This window comes from Sciurus vulgaris, assembly GCF_902686455.1.
Source record: "Sciurus vulgaris genome assembly, chromosome: X".
NCBI lineage: Eukaryota > Metazoa > Chordata > Mammalia > Rodentia > Sciuridae > Sciurus > Sciurus vulgaris.
Genome location: NC_136471.1, coordinates 137,554,104 through 137,569,103, shown reverse-complemented (window position 1 = coordinate 137,569,103; position 15,000 = coordinate 137,554,104). Strand labels below are relative to the sequence as shown.

Here is a 15,000-nt window from a genome sequence, read left to right as displayed (position 1 = left end):
TGGACGGACGGAGGGCAGAGAAGCAAGAAGCTTCCTCCGGGCAGACAACTGCCCTGCCATTCAGAGGGACGGTCATGCAGCTCAGGAGCCTGGTGCACCCCTGGCCTGATGGCCCTCGGGGATCTGCCCACCTAGGGTGGGTTTCCTGCCGGGTCTCCAATGACCCCAGGTCCATCTTCAGACCTCAGGGTACAGGTCAGGCGAATGCAGCCAGAAAGCCCCATGTTCCTGGCAGAAAGCACAAAAGCCCTCGCGGGTAGGTCCTCCCCCGCCCGGCGACTCAGCAGCGGGGAGACAGAGGCCAGTGACCTGTCCAGACAGGGACCACCCAGCCCTGGGGTGCGGCCGAGACCCGCCCGCCCGTCCTGCAGAAGGTCCCATGCGCGGGTCCTGCAGAGGCGCGGGATTGGTGGTCATCTTGAGGGAGAAAGGAACTGTCCCCGTGTCCAGCCGGCTCCGCCAGGCTGCACCACAAATTTATATGGACAAAGGAAATCTAGGCTCGGCCTCCTGGGTGAGGCCGCCGTCCCAAGAAGTCTCTGTCCACACCGATCTTGGAACGATCAAGAGACAGAGGCCGGTGGAGAGGAAGCAGGGCCATTTCACCTGGACGCAGAGGGTCAGGGGTTCAAGGTGGGGGACTCCTGCCGCTCACTGAGCGCAGCGCTTTCAAGATCCATCCTTGTTCGGGGCTGAGTAATATTCCACTGAATAGATTCTATGCAAGATCGGTTTTCTTTCTCTCCCAGCTTTGCGGGGAGAATGTCTAGGTTGGCAGGAGTTTTCGTTTCCGGTTTCATTTCTTCAACCGTGTCAGAAACGCTCCTGTCTGTCCGGGAATTACCCCACCCCCTGAGGATATCCATCTCAATGTTCTTAGCATGGCTGAGGTTTGCAGAGAGAGAGATGGGGCGCTAATTTCCACTCTGCATCAGCACAGGGTGTGTGCATTCAAAACCCCAGCCTCACCCCCACCCAGGAGCAGCACAGAAAACCCTCTGCCACCAACCCGATCGGTCACTGGGGGGAAAAAATGTGTATATTTATAAATATATATAGTGGAGGATTCTACGCCCCTGAGGTTCCCAGACGAGTCAAATTTGCAGAAAGAGCTGGCCCGGGCGGTGGGAAGAACAGCCAGGAGTCGTTTGTTTCGCGGGGACAGTTTCGGGTTTGCGAGATAAAAAGAGTTCTGGAAACCGATAGTGGCTTCGAATGTGCTTCCTGCCTCTCAACTGCATTTAAAAAAAAAAAAAAAAACGGTCACGGAGGAACGTTGTATGTGATGTACAGTCTGGAGCAATTTTAAAAGACGGGAAAGCAACTTAATTTTGTGTGTGTGTGTGTGTGTGTGTTTTTAAAGAATTCTATTGAATTGGGGAGGCTGAGGCAGGAGGATGGCAAGTTGGAGGCCAGCCTCGGTGACTGAGCGAGGTCCTAAACAACTTCTCCAGACCCTGTCTCAAAATAAAAAATAATACAAAGGGCTGGGGAGGTGGCTCAGGGGTCAAGCACCCCCTGGGTTCCATCTCTCTGGTACAAAAAAAAAAAAAAAAATTAAAGAAAAATTGTATTAAATTCGATTTTTGGGGAAACTCTTGAAGCGGAGGTGCGCATTCTGGACTACGGGCTCTCCGTCTTAACGAAGGGCTGAGACGGATTTTCTGGCCTGGTGGGGATTTCCGATGGCAGACGTCACCTGGGCACAAGGCTAGAGGTCACCCTCTTTGGATAAAGGTAATGTCATTTTTGATGCAGTGGAATATTACTCAACCATGAACAAGGACGGAACTCTAACTCCTCTGGTGCGAGGTGAATGGACCTTGAAAACCTGAAGCACCGTGACGCAGGCCAGCCCTGAAAGTCGCCTCTCTGCAAATCTGGTGTCCTGCGGGCAAGCGGGACTTTCCTGGATCCCCTTCATCCGTCTCTGTCCTTCACTGTCCGACTCTCAGCCTTCCTGCACCCTGAGCAACACTTTCTTTGCCTGTGAGCCTCCCTCCTGGGCCTCCCGCGGTGTCACCGCCTGGAACCAGAGGATGGGAGGCACCAGGTCCCCAGGTCTTCCACTTAGCCAGGCAGCCGGGGCCGGAGCCTCACTGGGCATTTCGAACCAGCGAGGAGAGAAGATCGTGGGCGCTCCCGGGATGAGCCCGGAAAATCCCACCCACTTTACAGCAGGATTATGATTATTATTATTTTTCTATCCCGGGCATTGAATTCGGGTGCCTAACCACTGAGCCACCTCCTCGAGCCCTTTTTATATTTTCTTTAGAGACAGGGTCTCACTAAATTGCTGAGGCTGGCCTCCAACTCACCATCCTCCTGCCTCAGCCTCCCCAGCCGCTGGGAACGCAGGCGTGGGCCTCCACGCCCGGCAGGTGCATTGTGGGTTAAATCGGAGCCTCTGTTCAATCTCGTCAGCAAGTCCCCAGGCCCCAGAGGGGACGTCACGGGAGGCCGTGTGGACTCAGCGTGTCTGCAGGTCTCGAGGGAGATGCTGTCTGCAGAGATGACCTCCCACCGGCCTCCCTCCCTGGGCCTCCAGGAGCCCGCTGGGCTCCCTGCCTCCACTCTGCTGACAACCGGCTGCTCTCGGTCAAAGCACCCGGGAGCCTGGGTACTTAGCCAAACTCGCTGTCAGGAAAGAGCGAGGAGAGAAGCCATGAAAGCCCTTTAAAAAAACAAAACTGCGTTTTCTAAGAAGTTACTAGAAAGTCCTGGAGCCCGCGGGGTCCCCACGGGAGAGGACCGGCCTCCCTGTCCCGACCCATCCAGGAGCGGCCGCGGGTCGGAACCCAGGACCGGTCTACACCGCGGCTTCTCCGGCCCGATTCCCCGGGCTGGGCCAGCGGGGGGCCCTCTGCAGCCTGCAGACTGGAGCAGACTCTGTGCACGGACCCCCAAAAGCAGCCGGCCCAGCTCCCTCCGAACAGAAGGGAGGCCGAGGCCGGAGGATTGCAAGTTGGAGGCCAGTCTCGGCCACTTATTTGAAGATTTATTGTCACTAGTTCACAGCACTTTTTATTGTCTTTTCTTGAGTTTTCTCCCTTGACCTGAGATATAAGTGTCTCAAAAAAAATTTTTTTTAATTAAAAAAAATTAAAAAGGCTGGCATGTGGCTCAGTGGTGAGGCACCCCTGGGTTCGCTCCCTGGTACCAAAGGAAAAGAAAAAAAATTCCAATTCAGGCTGTTAAACCCCAAGCCTCATCCCCAGCCCTTATTTTATTTTATTTTCTATATTTTATTTTCTATATTTTATTTAATTTTTATTTTCAGTTACTAAGTCGCTGAGGCTGGCCTCCAACTCCAGATCCTCCTACCCCAGCCTCCAGAGCCGTGCGGATAACAGCCCAGCGCCACGAAGCTCCCCATAGTTTTAAGAAAAGAATCCCTTTTCCCTTTTCCCATCCGTTTCCATAATGGGAAAAGCGCGGCTGAGGGCGCAGCCTCCGAGGCTCAACTCAGGCCTCCACCACGTTGGAGGCAGGGTGGCTCCATCTGCGTCCTGCCAGGGAATCGGGTTTTTCTTTTTCTGCCTCAAGGCGACCCGGTCCCCGGGGCAACCAGAGGCGAGGGCTCTGGGTCCCCGAGCCGCGGAGGACGCGCCTGGCTGCGGGCGGGTGGCGGAGGGAGGCCCCCGGGGGGCGAGGGGAAAACAGCAGGGTCAGCGCGCGCCAATCCAGAGCCTCTTACCGGCCCCCGGGTCCCCCGCGGCCATCAGATCGCCCAGCAGCAGGACGGCGGCCGCTGCCCAGCGCTGGACCAGCCTCCTCATGCTGCCCCGGAGGAAGCGCAGAGCGCGGCGGCCAGACGCGGAGGCTCCTGCCTCCCCGGAGGACGGAGGTCGGCGGACAGCCTCGCTCGCACAGCGCGGAGAGGAAACGGGCGGGTCACCGCGCGCAGGAAGCGCGGCTCGCTGATGGCGAAGGGCGACAAGGGCCAGAAAAGAAGAAGAGGGAGAAGCCGCCGCCCCGGACCGCGTGGCCCTCGGCGGGTCCCCGCGGGGGACGTCATCGCCCGGGGAGGGTGGGTGGCCTCCCCGAGAGGCGGAGGAGGCCGGGAGGAGCCCGCGGGGAGCCCCTGGGCGACGCGCGGGGCAGCGTCAGAGGAGGGAGGAGCAGGAGCCCCGGTGGGGAGCAGAGGCCGCGGCGTGTCCACCCCAGCTGGCCGCTAGGGAGTGACCGCAGCGCGGGGGACCTGCCCACGGGGGCTCCGGCTGCAGGGCTGGCGCACAGGCCCCGTGGCCCAAGCCGGGTCTGCGCCGTGCGCAAAGCCAAGGAGGCTCCGGGAAGCAGAGGCAGACGCTGAGCGCGGACGGGGGGCACTCAGGGTGACCAGGTCCCTGCTGGGCAGCCCCCCACCAGGCATTCCCGGGAGCTGGGAGGCCCAAGGCGTCTCCCCCCGGGAGGTGGAGGCCCTTCCCTGCTGCCAGCCTCCGCCAGCCTCCGCCCTCCTGCCTCCCTCTCACCAGGACCCTGGGGGTGACATGCAGGACGCTCCCAGCTCCAGACCTGTAACCGCATCACATGGGGATCCTGTGTCACCAAAGGTCCCCGTCCTGGGTTCTGTGGGCCTCGAAGGGGACATGACCACAGGGCCGTCTCTGGGGCATGAGGGGTCAGGTCGTGGACACCTGGGAACAGAGGACCCCCAGCCGGGCGGCGACACCCACCTACCTGCACCTGGCACGGTGGGCGGGACCCTCTGGACATCCCGCATCCTGAGCTCAGGGCTGGACGGTGACGTCCCAGGGTCCAGGCACGTCCAGGGCGCAGAGAGGCAGGGCCCATCTCCCGCAGCAGCTCAGCCCAGGGCCGGGGACACGGCCCCGGGGGCTCGGCAGCAGCTCCTGATGAGATCACTCGGGGGCCGTCCACTCTGCCCCGGGCACGGGAAGCTCGGTGGTGGACCTGCTCTGGGGGACGGGATGTGACGGTCCGGTAATCATGCAGCACTGCTGTGAGTGACCCCCGGTCAGTGTCCACTCCGTACCGGGCAGTGGAGGGACATGAGCTTGCGCACAGGACAGCAGGTCTGTGAGACAGACCAGTGGTCAGTGCGAAGCAGGGCGGAGCCTCTGTCCTGGGTCTCTGGGGGGCACCAGGAAGAAAGGCCACGGGCTGGGCGGGGGGCTGCTGTGACCAGGACCTGCAGGAACCAGGAGGCCCCCTGCCTGGCCCTGACCACCGCCCACCCAGCTCCTGGCTCCACCCTGGTGACGAGGACAGATGACTCCTGCTCGTGGGCTGAGCTGTGAATCACGGTGGCGAGGCCCAGCGGGCCTCCACCCTGCAGAGGCCAGGTCACCTCCCACCCCCGTGGTCACCAGCAAAAATGTCCTCAGACCTCACCAGGGGTCCCCTGGTTGTGAATGATTGTGATAAATGGATGATTGGTAGATGACAGATGATAGACAGATGACAGCTGGATGGATGGATGATAGATGGAGACTCCGTCCTGCAGGTTTTCTCTGCACTGTGGCATCTGGGGCTGGGGTTCTCTGTGCTGGGCTGTGCTGTGCACTGCAGGCTGTGGAGCAGCGTCTCTGGGCCGCACACGCCAGGGGCCAGGAGCAGCCCCACCCAGAGTGTGACAGCCAAAACTGGCCCAGGCTTTTCCGAATGTCCCCTGGGGTGGGTCCCCCAACTGCTCCACCAGAGCTCCGAGCTCCTGGCAGGAGCCCTCCCTTCCTGGAGATGTCAGTTCAGGAATTTTACCAGAGGATGCAGTCGGATAAAGCAGGGTGAAATTCCCAAGGTCAGGACCCCCGGCAAGACTCACCTTGGCCCTTTCTGGGACCCGGGAAGCGTGATTTGGTGACGTTCCTATTTATAGAAGACAGGCAAGGATTATGGCAGCTCCATGGAGCAATTAAATGAAGACGATCATGTGCTCCTGGTGGACCCAGGAACCGCTCCGGAATGCACCTGTCCTCTGGCCTTTCTTCAAAAGCCACGGAAGAGGGCTTCCCCGTGCATTTTGTGGAACCCACGCTGAAATGGAGAAAGTCCCAGCCCCGAGCCGGCCGTGGGGTGCAGGGAAGCAGCTGGCGGCCTCGGGCCAGGGACGTGGACTGGCCACCCGAGAGGCCCCCGGGACTCTGATCTCTGGCCCGTCCCCTGAGCAGGGAAGGAGAGTGGTGGGTGAGGACGCCGTCCCCTCCTGGAGTCCAGCGTGAGGAATTCCAAAGGCCAGGCGTCCCCCAGAGACGTGGCTCACCCCACCTCCTCTGCCTCCTCGTCCTCATGATCTCCGTCCAAACCACAAACCAAAACCACGTGGCCCAACCGCCCGGGGCCAGGCGTCGGGGAAGCACCGAGGACGGGGGCCGGGAACTTCTCCGGGGGGCGTCCCGCATGCAGATCGGGCGGGCAGAGGGCCCGGCCTCGGGGGGCTTCCACCAGGCGGGAACATTCCCGAGCTCCTGGGAGGCACCGTGGGGGGACCAAGTCTCAGCACCGAGCTCCTCGGGTTCCCAAACGTACCTTCAGAGGAACCCCCGAGGCTGCTGTGACGGACGGATGGATGGGGGGGAGGGACAGATAGATACGTAGACAGGTGATCGACAGGTGACGGACGTGTGCATGATACATACAGTAGGGGGACAGCAAGGGAGATGGGTGCATGAGTGACAGCTGGGTGATAGACACAGGAGAGACGGAACATAGACGAGATGCATGGATAGACAGAGAGAGACAGACGGACAGACGGACGGAAGAGAGACAGACAGATGGACAGACGGACGGACAAGGAAACAGACAGACAGAGATAGACAGAGAGAGACAGAGAGACAGACGGACGGAAGAGAGACAGACAGACGGACAGACGGACGGAAGAGAGACAGACAGACGGACAGACGGACGGACAGAGAAACAGACAGACAGAGACAGACAGAGAGACAGACGGACAGACGGACGGAGAGACAGACAGACGGACAGATGGACGGACAGAGAGACAGACAGACAGAGACAGACAGAGAGACAGATGGATGGACAAAGAGACAGACAGACGGACAGAGACAGACAGACAGACGGACAGACAGACAGACAGAGAGACTGAGAGACAGATGGACAGAGAGACAGACGGACGGACAGACGGACGGACAGAGAGACAGTCAGACAGACAGACAGACGGACAGACAGAGAGACAGAGAGACAGACGGACAGACAGACAGACAGACAGACAGGTGACACCTGACGCACGAGAACGCCATGGAGATCACTGACATGCTGCGTGGCTGGAGGGAAATGCGAGAAAGACGCCGCACGTCAGGGTTCAGAGAGACGCCAATCACCCTCGGACGGGGGTGTTCAGGACTGGGTCAGCCTGAGGACCTGAGGCTGTGGACACAGAGGAGCAACTGCGCCTGCAGGCTGGGCTGAGGGGCAGCTGGCCACGCTGGGCAGGAAGGGCCCAGAATGTTCCAGAAGGTCCATGCACACACCTGGAGCTGGGCTGAGGGGCAGCTGGCCACGCTGGGCAGGAAGGGCCCAGAATGTTCCAGAAGGTCCATGCACACACCTGGAGGCTGGGCTGAGGGGTAGCTGACCATGCTGGGGAGGAAGGGCCCAGAATGTTCTAGAAGGTCCATGCACACACCTGGAGCTGGGCTGAGGGGCAGCTGACCATGCTGGACATGAAGGACCCAGAATGTTCCAGAAGGTCCATGCACACACCTGGAGGCTGGGCTGAGGGGCAGCTGGCCGTGCTGGACATGAAGGACCCAGAATGTTCTAGAAGGTCCATGCACACACCTGGAGCTGGGCTGAGGGGCAGCTGACCATGCTGGACATGAAGGACCCAGAATGTTCCAGAAGGTCCATGCACACACCTGGAGGCTGGGCTGAGGGGCAGCTGGCCACGCTGGGCAGGAAGGGCCCAGAATGTTCCAGAAGGTCCATGCACACACCTGGAGCTGGGCTGAGGGGCAGCTGGCCACGCTGGGCAGGAAGGGCCCAGAATGTTCCAGAAGGTCCATGCACACACCTGGAGGCTGGGCTGAGGGGTAGCTGACCATGCTGGGGAGGAAGGGCCCAGAATGTTCTAGAAGGTCCATGCACACACCTGGAGCTGGGCTGAGGGGCAGCTGACCATGCTGGACATGAAGGACCCAGAATGTTCCAGAAGGTCCATGCACACACCTGGAGGCTGGGCTGAGGGGCAGCTGGCCGTGCTGGACATGAAGGACCCAGAATGTTCTAGAAGGTCCATGCACACACCTGGAGCTGGGCTGAGGGGCAGCTGGCCGTGCTGGACATGAAGGACCCAGAATGTTCTAGAAGGTCCATGCACACACCTGGAGCTGGGCTGAGGGGCAGCTGACCATGCTGGACATGAAGGACCCAGAATGTTCCAGAAGGTCCATGCACACACCTGGAGGCTGGGCTGAGGGGCAGCTGGCCGTGCTGGACATGAAGGACCCAGAATGTTCTAGAAGGTCCATGCACACACCTGGAGCTGGGCTGAGGGGCAGCTGGCCGTGCTGGACATGAAGGACCCAGAATGTTCCAGAAGGTCCATGCACACACCTGGAGGCTGGGCTGAGGGGCAGCTGGCCATCTGGGCTGCCCCTCTGCAGAGGTTGCACAGACCCAGAACCTTCTGGAAGCCGGTGCAGCTCACTGAGGCCCCTCCCCTGCCCCAGGGCCCCAGATGTCAAACCCGTCCGCCTGTCAAGGTCAGGTGACTCCTTATCTCCGACCGTGTCTGCCGCACAATCTGCCGCCTCAGCCGGATGGCTCCAGCGGCCTCGGGCGCCAGGAACCTGTGGCTGGTATCAGCTCATCTCCGGCGCCTGCCTGGGGACGGCGGCCCCGCCCGGGGTCGTTAGGTGACAGCTGTCACTCACCTGCCAGAGGGAGCAGGAGCTGGACCCTCCTGTCCCGGGGACCCCTCCCAGGTCCCCCTGCTGGACACCGAAGCCGTCATGACTCCGGAGCCTTCCGTCCTCTGATGGCTGCTCTGCAGACACCCCGCTCCCAGGAAGCCCGAGCCATCCGCTGGACACAGCAGGCCTGGTGTCGAGAGGATCGAGCCGGCCAGTCAGGTCTCCGTGCCTCCTCTGCCTCCATCCTCCCCCTCCTCCTCCTCCTCCTCCTCCTCCTCCTCCTCCTCCTCCTCTTCCCGTCCCCCTTCTGAACCCTGAAGGCAGGTTGCCATAGTGGGGCCTGGAGCTGCCCGCACACCTGTCATCCCAGGGACTCTGGAGGCTGAGGCAGGAGGATTCCAGGTCAGAGGCCAGCCTCAACCACTCAGCCAGACTCTGCCTCAAACATCAAGTTAAAAAGGGCTGGTTTCTTCGGTTCTGTTGGGAAGGACCTGATTCCCTCCTTCTTCCTGGCAGAATAACACTCCACCCTGAAGACTGGCCCCTCATTCTTGCACCGCAGAATAAGAGGAAGGGTCCTGTGTCCCGGGCGGAACCTGCTTCTGAGCGAGACCTTCCAGGTGGGGTCAGAAGGGCCCCCGGACATTCCCCGGGGACGCACCTGAGCGGGACGGAGGCGGGACCTCCTCCTCAGGTGGCTTTGCCAAGGCCTGGCCTGTCCGCCGCTCTCTGTGGGGACCGGTCAGCGCAGACCACAGGCCTGACGAGCGGGAGGCCCCAGGGCTGAGGCGTGAGGAGAATCCCCCGCGCCTCCGGAGCGGCGTGACGTTCTCTCCGCGGAATAGTCAGCACTGAGCCTGTTGCCTAAATAAGCAGCGGAGTCTGCGAGAGGAGGCTGCGCAGCCTCTGCAGCTGCCTCCGTGCTACTTCCTGACCCAGAGGCACAGGGAGGGACGACCCCGTGAAGACACAGGGAGAAGACAGCTAGAGGCCTGGGGGGGAGCCAGCCCTGCCCACGGCCGGACCTCGGGCCTCCAGCCTCCAGCTTCCAGCATTAATATAGGGAGGCTCCTTCCTGCCTCCCAGCTCCTGGAGACTCCAGGCCTCCTGTGGCAAAAGAACCTGTCCGTCCCCCAAGCTGTCGAAGCCGAATCGCCACAGGACTCTGCAAAGCCGCTGCTGGATTCAGTCCCAAAAGGTTGAGGGTCCCAAGAGCCCAGAGCTGGAGGCACCCCAGTGTCCATCAGTGGGGTGAGGGACGCGGGGAAACGGCAGGTTCAGCCAATGCACGTGATTTAGTCTTTTAAAACACCGACTCCTAGCCCGGCACGGGGGCACACGCCTGCCATCCCAGGGGTTGGGGAGGCTGAGGCAGGAGGATGGCAAGGTGGAGGCTGGCCTCAGCAACTCAGGTGGCCGCGGGGACCCAGCTTCTGTGAAAGTGGACCGAGTTCCCTGAGCACGCTGGTCTCTGCATCCATCCCGTGTCCTGCAAAGGCCAGGATGTGATCCTTCTTCCTGGCTGAGTAGGTCTCCAGGGGGCGCAGACACCCGGTCGGCTTCCTCCGCTGTCTGACGGACACCTGGGCGGGGTGGGAACTTCACAGAGCCGGTGCGGGGTCTCCCGGGAATGTCCACGCCCCGCACGGGCACCGAGGCAGGACGACCAAGGGGCTGACCCCAGGCACCTGCGGCCATAGAATCCCCCCTTAGCCGTCCCCGGGCCTCCAGAGCTCAGCCCGCCTGGTGCCCGTCAAAGGTGGTGTGGATGCGCCATGGAGTATTACTCGGCCAAGAAGAGGGACGGAGTTCTGGCATCGGCTGCTCGGTGGAGGGAACTGGGGGAAACAGGCGCTGAGTGGGATAAGCGAGGCTCAGAAGAGTCAGGGGCCCAGAGTTTCCTCTCGTGTGGAAACTGGAGGAAAATAAATCAGTAAAACGGGCGGGCGGGAGGGAGGATGGGCTCCTGACGCTGACGTCATCGCCGGCGGAGGCAGGAAGCCGGGCGAGCGTCCATCAAATGAACCGTCTGCAAGCCCCGCCCCCAGCCTATCGCAGTCGCTGCTCGCCGCCCGGGTTAATGAGTCCGATTGGGCATTTTTACCGCCATCACTGCAGAGCTGCAGGTTAGACTCAGGGGCTCCACCCCTGAGCTGCTGCATCCCCGGCCCTTTTTATTTTATTTTTTTTAAATTTTGAGACGGGGTGGAATACTACTCAGCCACGAAAAAGAGCAAAGTGCTGTAATCGGTGGCAACATGGACGTGGTCAGAAGCAAAATGAAACAGGCAACCCCGACCTTCCCGTCCTCCTGTGTCAGAGCAGCTGTCGGAAAAGCCATTGTCCCTCTTGAGCTGTTGAATGGCCGGTCATAACATCACAGGGCTGGGTTCCGCCAGGAAACTGAGGCAGCAGAGACTCCACCCTGGGAACCCCAATTCCTGCAGACAAGTCAGACAGATGTCAGCCACGTCACTCAGAGTGACAGGCAGGAGCTGACTGGAGGGATGGAAAGGGAAGGGGACACTCTCAAGGGACAGAGGGGGCCTCTCAGAGAGGAGGGGACAGCAGGCCTCTCCTGCGTCCAGTTTTATGGGGTCCCAGGGGAGTTTCCAGAGAGTCCCGCCCAGGTCCACCTCCTGGCTTTTGACGGACAGCAGGGCGACCTCAGACTGTCCAGTCCCCACGGCCATGGCCACTCTGGGTCTCCCTGGCCCAGGCTGGCTGGCTCTCACTGGCCCCTGTTCCTGCAGGTTCTATGGTGGAGGAATGACCCTGGTCTCCCTGAGCCCTGGGACCTGGTCTGTGTCGGGGTCACAGAGTCCCCTTCAGGGTCACTGGGTTCCTCTGGGACATGATTTCAGGCTGCGTCTCTCCTGCAGGCAGCAGGCGGTTGGTGAGGAAGGGGACGGACGTGGGCTGTCCACGGAGGCCAGGCAGGGCTGCCAGCCAGCGGCTCCTGGGAGCAGAGAGCCCGTGGGGTCAGCACCCAGCTGTGGACAGGATTCTCCTCTGGACCTGGGGTCCCCAGCCTGTACCTGCTGGGTTAAGCCCCCAACTGGAGCAGACAGGGGCTGCACCCCCTGGGTCCCCGAGACCTGGCAGCCTCCGGAATCCATTTCCCAGTTTAATTTATGGAGTGACCGCAGCGACAGCCAGAAACTGGAAAGCCGGGCGATCGTGCTGCCGACTGCGCAAATCCCTCGCACCCGGGAAACGGCCCTGTGCGGAGCCTGCGGGGCGCGGCGTCAAGCCGGATTCCCGCGCTGGGGCTCCGGTTGCCGAGGCGGCGGGGAACGTGGAGACCCCCGGGGCGGCGCGGGGGCCCAGGCGCTCAGCCCTGCGCGGCTCGCTCCCGGGTGGTCCGCAGGGAGCAGCGGCTTCCCGGCTCTGCAGCCCCGCCCGCGGTCAAGTGTCAATCATTAAACCACCGCTGGCTGGTTAACCACCCGGGAGGGTCGGCAGAGTCCGTCCGCCCTCTCCAAACCGTTCCGGTTCCTTAACCAGTGGGGCGGGCCTGGAATCCCAGCGCACGGGGAGGCTGAGGCAGGAGGATGGCCAGCTGGAGGCCGGCCTCAGCAATTTAGCAAGATGCGAGTCTCAAAATCAAAAACAAGAGAGTGTGCCTGCGTGGGCCTGAGCGTCCTCCCAGCCTGGTGCCCAGGGAGGACCCGGACCCAGTGCCCCTCCGCGGACCCAGGACCAGGACGGCCCCCATCTGCTCTTCAAAACAAAATTCCAGCAACAGTGTGTCTAAGTGACAAGCAGGGACGGCAGCGCCCGTGGGATACAATGTGGCCTTGTTTACATATTTTTATTTGTTCTGATGAGCCGCACCTGACAGCAGAAGGCATTGATGGATGCGTTTTGACAGATCAGACATAAATGCCACTCCTCGGTTTATACCCGAAGGACTTAAAATCAGCACCCTACAGTGACGCAGCCACATCAGTGTTTATAGCAGCTCAACTCACAATAGGCAAGTTGTGGGATCGACCTCGGGGCCCTTTCAACACAGGAATGGATAAAGAAAATGTGCTACGTCTACACCGTGGAATATTACTCAGCCATGAAGAAGGATGGAATGCTGGCATTTGCTGGTGAACGGATGGAGCTGGAGGTGATCGTGCTAAGTGAGCTAAGCCGACCTAGCGTCTGAGGTGCTGGTTACCAGGGTTCCAAAGCAAATCAGCAGATCGACCTCACTCTTCTGTCCGCGCTGATGCTACTGGAAATTGGCTCTTATGGCGAAACACGCGGTGTGTTCTTTAGAAACAGGTGCCTCGGGGTCCAGGCAAATGTCCAGTCCGTGGGGATGGCCGTCACCTCCCCGCCGTGTGACAGAGCTCAGACCTCCCAGCCTCCCCACCCACCCAGCCTCTAGTCTCTACCTTTGTATAAAGAAAGCAGATTTTATCCCAGCAGCTCCCAGGGGAGACCCAACGCCAAGGGTCCGTGGACCCACCAGCTTTGGGAAAGGGCACGATTTCTCTGAGCAGAGGAGACCCAGGGGGACGGGGGCCCTGGCAGACCCCGGGGTGCGGTTTCGATCCCGGCCTGTGTCCTTTAAGCCTTGATTGACATGCTGACCACCCTCACACGGTCCTGTTGAGGGGGGACCCACCTGGGTCTCCAGGACCCTCCCTCCTGCAGCTTCTCTGGGGTGAGAACCTTCAAAGCCCAGGACTGCAGCTCGGGTGCTTCCTGGACGGCTGAGGTCCCCTTCCTGAGCCAGGCTCCTGTGTGCTGGGCCTCAGCCTCAGGGCAGAGGCCGGTGTCCTCCTCCCTGGTGGTGAGGGAGGGCATGTTGGGCCCCTGGAAATGGAGGCAGTCGCTGGGATGCATCTCGGGGCAGAGACCCAGGCGGGGATACTCGCTCCCAGGTGCTGGGGAAGGGCAGGGCGGTGGGAAGCCCCCGATGGGCTCGTGCAAATGTCCTGAGGTGGCCGCGGCTTGGGGGGGGAGCTTGGAAGCAAAGACCAGGAGGGACCAGCGAACGGGGGGCAGGCGGATCCGCCGCCCCCAGCCCCAGCCGGGCTCTCCCCAACCCTCCATTTCTCCAGGGGAGGGGGGTCCCCGACTGCTGGACCAGAGTCCGGGCCTCTCAGAGGCTCGGCGGTCTTTCTGGAAACTTCTCCAAGGGTCGGGGCCTCAGCTGTACGCGAAGACGTCTCTCAAATAGGAAGCCGCTCAGCCCCGGAGGGAGTTTCCCCCAGCGCCGAGATGGAGCCCGGGAGATAAGGGACCAGGTGACTTTTACTCGAATTAAAAAAAAAAAAGGTTCTGCCAGGGCCAGAAAAAAAAAAAGAAAGAAAGAAAGAAAAGAAAAGAAAAGAAAAAAGCTTCTTGACTCAGACCCCCCCACAGGGCCCAGCCGGCAGGGGCAGCGGACAGTGTCACCCGCCCGCCCGGGCTGGAGCCCTGGCAGCCTTTTTGGGCTCCCAAGGGAGGCAGAGTTTGGGGACCTGGGCCGTAGAGGAGGCTGGGAGGGGGCCCCGCACGGCGGGCACACTTCCTCTCCGGGTTTGCATTGTGAACCTGGGGCAGGGGCTCTGCCGTCCCCGCTGGGCTGCAGGAGCTGCAGGGGAAGGTCTGGGAAGGTCGGGGGCGGCTTCCCGGGGCCCCAGCTCCCAGACCCTCAGGCAGCCCCTGCACCTCGGGCTGGGAGCCGCTGACCCCCCGCTGCTGCCCCCAGTGCCCACCGTTGCTTCTGAGGCCCCGTCAGGTCCCCCACAGCGCCCGGAAGCCGAGCGGCCTGTGCAGAGCGAGCTGCTGGCCCCTAGTGACCAGAACTGCCCAGCTCCATACAGGTCCCAGGAAGCGCCTTGGAGGGCTTCAGGGCCGCAGCTGCAAGAGGTCACGGTTGTGGGAGGCCGGGCCTGTCCCCATCGTGACCCAGAAGCTGTGACGGGGACCTGGTGTGGACACGGGGTCTCTGCAGAGGCAGCGAGTGCAGGACCCTGAGAGGAGCTCCTCCTGGTCAGGTGGCCCTGAGGCCATGGCCGTGTCCTCACAGAGACAGAAGAGGAGGCACAGACACAGAGGAGGAGCCACGTGGAGACGGAGGCAGAGGCTGGAGGGCTGGGGCCACCAGCCCAGGGCCGCCTGGAGCCCAGGAGCTGGAGAGGCGGGAAGGAGCCTCCCTGAGCCCTGGGACCCTGACCCCTCC

At 61.4% G+C, this 15,000-nt stretch overlaps 2 protein-coding genes across 4 annotated transcripts in view; both read right to left on the bottom strand.

Annotated features, from left to right (window-relative positions):
* CRLF2 (cytokine receptor like factor 2) overlaps positions 1-3,968 on the bottom strand; it is a gene marked incomplete at its 3' end in the record, with an annotated part of 19,963 nt that extends 15,995 nt beyond the window's left edge. Inside the window, exon 1 of the mRNA XM_079124997.1 lies at positions 3,698-3,968. Within this exon, the coding sequence (XP_078981123.1) occupies positions 3,698-3,779 (82 nt within the window). The 5' untranslated portion in view covers positions 3,780-3,968. The remainder of the gene's footprint in view (positions 1-3,697) is intronic.
* The window catches only part of SLC25A6 (solute carrier family 25 member 6), a 248,017-nt gene that overhangs the window by 125,250 nt on the left and 107,767 nt on the right, over positions 1-15,000 (bottom strand). The window contains exon 5 of one of the 3 annotated variants that reach the window (XM_079125016.1): positions 12,322-12,331. The exons of the other annotated variants lie outside the window; for them this stretch is intronic. The gene's annotated coding sequence lies outside the window, so the exon portion shown is untranslated. Of the gene's footprint in view, positions 1-12,321; positions 12,332-15,000 lie in introns of those variants that run through there. 3 annotated transcript variants of the gene reach the window in all.